Raw genomic sequence first — 3,584 nt, 5'->3', positions numbered from 1 at the left:
ATTTCACATTTTATTCGTTTTCTTAGACGCTATTGGAGCACTATGTCAAAAAATCGTATTGCCGATCGCCACTCGCCAATACATTCAATGGGTCATTCTTCGATACGCACGCATGAGCGTTTCAGTGAGATCGGTCAAATGCCGGGTGGCAGCGGAAATGCAATGCCAAATCGTACGGCGGGTGCTTTCCGTGCGAATATGTCGATATTTGGCGGTAGTTTGCATAAAACTTTTGCTACTGGGTAAATATGCCAAAATAAAATAATTATTTTTATATTTTATGTACATAAAAGGGAGTGAACTCTCTATGTTAATAGATCGTACGAGGTTTCCAGAAGATATTTACCGCCAAACAGTGGAAATCATTTATCTAAAACAAATCCCAATTTATCGCTACATATTTTAGCCGCAGATCCATTAAATTTAAATTTTAAAGCATTAATTATAAAGGCTTGCAAAGCCTTCGGTCGAAATTGGATCTGGAACTGCCTCAAACGGGTTTTTGATTGTTGAGCAGCTTTAATATATGTATTTTACTTTCTTATTAAATGTGATGTACATTGTCTGTGTTCCCTTATAAACTGCAAGAAAATGGTCAGAATGTGAACATTTTCATACAGAGATGTAGCTTCATTCTTCTATTGAGACCGCTTCTTAGCAATACTTCATACTCGTATTATGGACTACTCTACTACAGACTTTTAGGCCAAAGAGTGTTTTAACTATTCTTCCCTTGGGCCGTAACGACGAGGCAACAGATTTCATGAAAGTTTTTAGTGGCGCATGGAAACGATTTAGGGCCGATTGCTCAAAGCTTGGTTGACACTAATCTCCGGTAAAACATCTTTATCGACGTTACCGACACCATGTTATATTCACGGCCTAAAACTATGTTCACATATCAATATTATCTTAATCAAAGCTCGTTTTTAATCACCCCGTTTACACAGGCAAATCTCAGATTATTAGCCGTCAAATTTGTTGTGCTTGTTATTCTCACATCTCAAGGAAAATTTATGTTTCTTCTCTGTGCCACCGTGACCACGTTTTCCTGCTATAATAAGCAATATAAATATATTTTAACTTAACATTTTATTAAAAATACCTTTACAAACCTCTTTTACTTGCTAGCGTACATTTTTGTTTACTTTTACATTTGGCATTTCTCCTCTCTTTCACAAAAACAATCGATAAAACTAGGATGGACACCGAAAAGTAATCGGTTAAATCTGAGATTATTTTATAATTACAGATTAACAAGGGACGAATTTTATATGGCTAATCTCCTGTTATAATTACAGATTGGGGTGTTAAGCTCTACTTATATGTGAACATAGTATTAATGCGCAGTAAAAGTTTCCTTCTTTGGAAATCTAGCAATATGATTTTCAGTTTTTCTTTTTGTATTTACAGTTTTTCGATCGTTATGATTGTATAGTAAAAGTATTACAAATTATTATTTACTTATTTAATTCTTCCTCTATACCTCCCATGTCTCCACAGCAATTTAGCGCGCATGTGCCAGCTACCAGTCATCAATCCGATGCGCAATAATGGCAATACAAGTCATCAATTTGAAGATCCTAGCGAGCCAATTTATACCGATCCATCACTGTTCGAACGTTCTAGGTTCGTAGATTTGAATTTTTATGGAGCGGCAAATAGCAAGATATCAAATAAGTAATAGAATACCCGTATTACGGTGGGCTCATCTATTAAATCATCTAATAAATACATTCGATAAAAAATGCATGCAACAACAATGCTCATACACTCACGTCAAATCTCAGTTTTATGTACAAAATTTACAGGTGCGCTGTTACATTAAATTTGCTAAATTATTATTTTTTTATTAGAGGTATTTCTTAGACTGAAATAGGTTGTGGAAATCTCTAAAATCCTGATGCTTAACCAAAATTGTCAATGTGTTTACCAAATAATTTTCGATCTTTTCCATTTTTCCAGTTTAGGGAAATTGCCAAATTATTTTCAAATGCACATTGTAACGGTTCCTCACTGCACTTACTTAAAAAATCACAAAATATCAAAACACGCATTAATACACGTAATTACATTCATATGTTAATATGCATTTAGAATTGTTTATCTATATAATATCCCCACTTGCTTGAAATATTTGCTCTTCGTAAGTATTTTGCCAAATAAAGCATTTCACCTGTTATTAAGATCCCGAACCCTTTGTAATCTTTCAAACTACGAGTATCTGGTTGAAGTGTCCTAGTAGAGGTGCAAAACTATCGATTGAACTTTCGATAGTATTGATATATTTTATTTTTTGCTACTATCGAATGTAATTTGTCACTATCGATAGTACAACAGATGGTGCTTATTCAAGTTGTATATCTTGTTTTCTGCTTTTTTGAAAATTTTTGGAGTTTCCAGAACACACCTACAAAATACTAAATTCTAGAAAACCTAGTTCTTTCAATTTCAAGTCAATGCAAATTTTCGATAACTGTTCAGTAGTTTACAAAGGTATCAAGCGTCCTTTTCGGAAGTATTTTTAAATAGATCTTCATATCAAGACTGCGCGAAAACCTTATTCGATACTATCGACGATATATTGATAAGTGTGAAAAGAATATTGAACACTATCCTTGTTCTCACTATCGATAGTTTTGCAGCTCTATGTCCTAGGCATGGTTCGAATCAATTTTTTACGCGAGTTCAAATTAATGGAGAGTCGTCAAAAATTTGCATTTATCGAATATTTTCTTCAGGAAAAAGGGACAATTGTTCAGAACAAGAATATTTTAACTTCCAAAAAATCAGTAGAAGAGTACTGTCAAATTTTGAAAAAGTAAATTTTCAATCCTATACTTGGGCCATCCGCAGTATCCTCGTGTTTTAACTCCATCCAAGCGTTTTGTGTTTCAAAATTCAGGAAATAGCAATAAGAGATTCAGGTTAAATGAAGAACTCATTGCTGAAACAAATGTATATTAAGGACTTTGAGAAACCCTATCATTTGGGAGGAATAAAATAATTGATTCATACCAAGTCCTGCAGCTAATCCTAAAAATTATTGATTTATGTATTTTATTTTCTTTCGTAATATTTATTTCAATATTAGTATGTTGATATCCGTTCATTTGTTATTCGGATATTCGGACTATCGGATTTTTAATCAGATATTCAAATATCCGCATATTCAAAAAATACGGATAGAACTCCAAGGCCTAATACGAAGCTTTGTTAAGTATTTCAATTACAAGTCTTTGAAATTCAAAAGCATTTTCAAATGTTTTTAAATTTTCAAAATACGTATTTTGGATTTCGTATTTAAATATTTTTTGTAAAAGTAGTTTGGATTTGTATTTCAAATACCTTTTTGTAACGTATTTTTATTTTGTATTTAAAGATTGTTTTAAAAGTATTTTTAACACCTCTGGAATTAGTAAAATTTATATTTAATATATAAAATTTTATTTAAAATTACAAGCATGTTGAAATTCAGTTTACAATTGCCGGCAATTGCATATTTTTGCTTTGTTGCAATAGCCGTCACGTCCACCAGCAATTTGACATTTTACGCTGCACCAGTCCCCGCGTTCTTCGCAAAC

General features: G+C 32.7%; 1 protein-coding gene across 1 annotated transcript; it reads right to left on the bottom strand.

Annotated features, from left to right (window-relative positions):
• Window positions 1-3,461: 3,461 nt before the first annotated feature.
• LOC118743827 lies at window positions 3,462-3,584 on the bottom strand (the record flags this gene model as incomplete). Its single annotated transcript, XM_036476591.1, has 1 exon — window positions 3,462-3,584. A coding segment is annotated over one exon (105 nt), but the record flags the coding sequence as incomplete, so codon positions are not given.

The sequence above is a fragment of the Rhagoletis pomonella genome, unplaced genomic scaffold (genome assembly GCF_013731165.1).
Source record: "Rhagoletis pomonella isolate Grant_MI unplaced genomic scaffold, Rhpom_1.0 Rhpom_scaffold_00007, whole genome shotgun sequence".
NCBI classification, from domain to species: domain Eukaryota; kingdom Metazoa; phylum Arthropoda; class Insecta; order Diptera; family Tephritidae; genus Rhagoletis; species Rhagoletis pomonella.
Note: the sequence above shows the minus strand (reverse complement) of the source record. Positions and strands in the feature narration are given on the sequence as shown.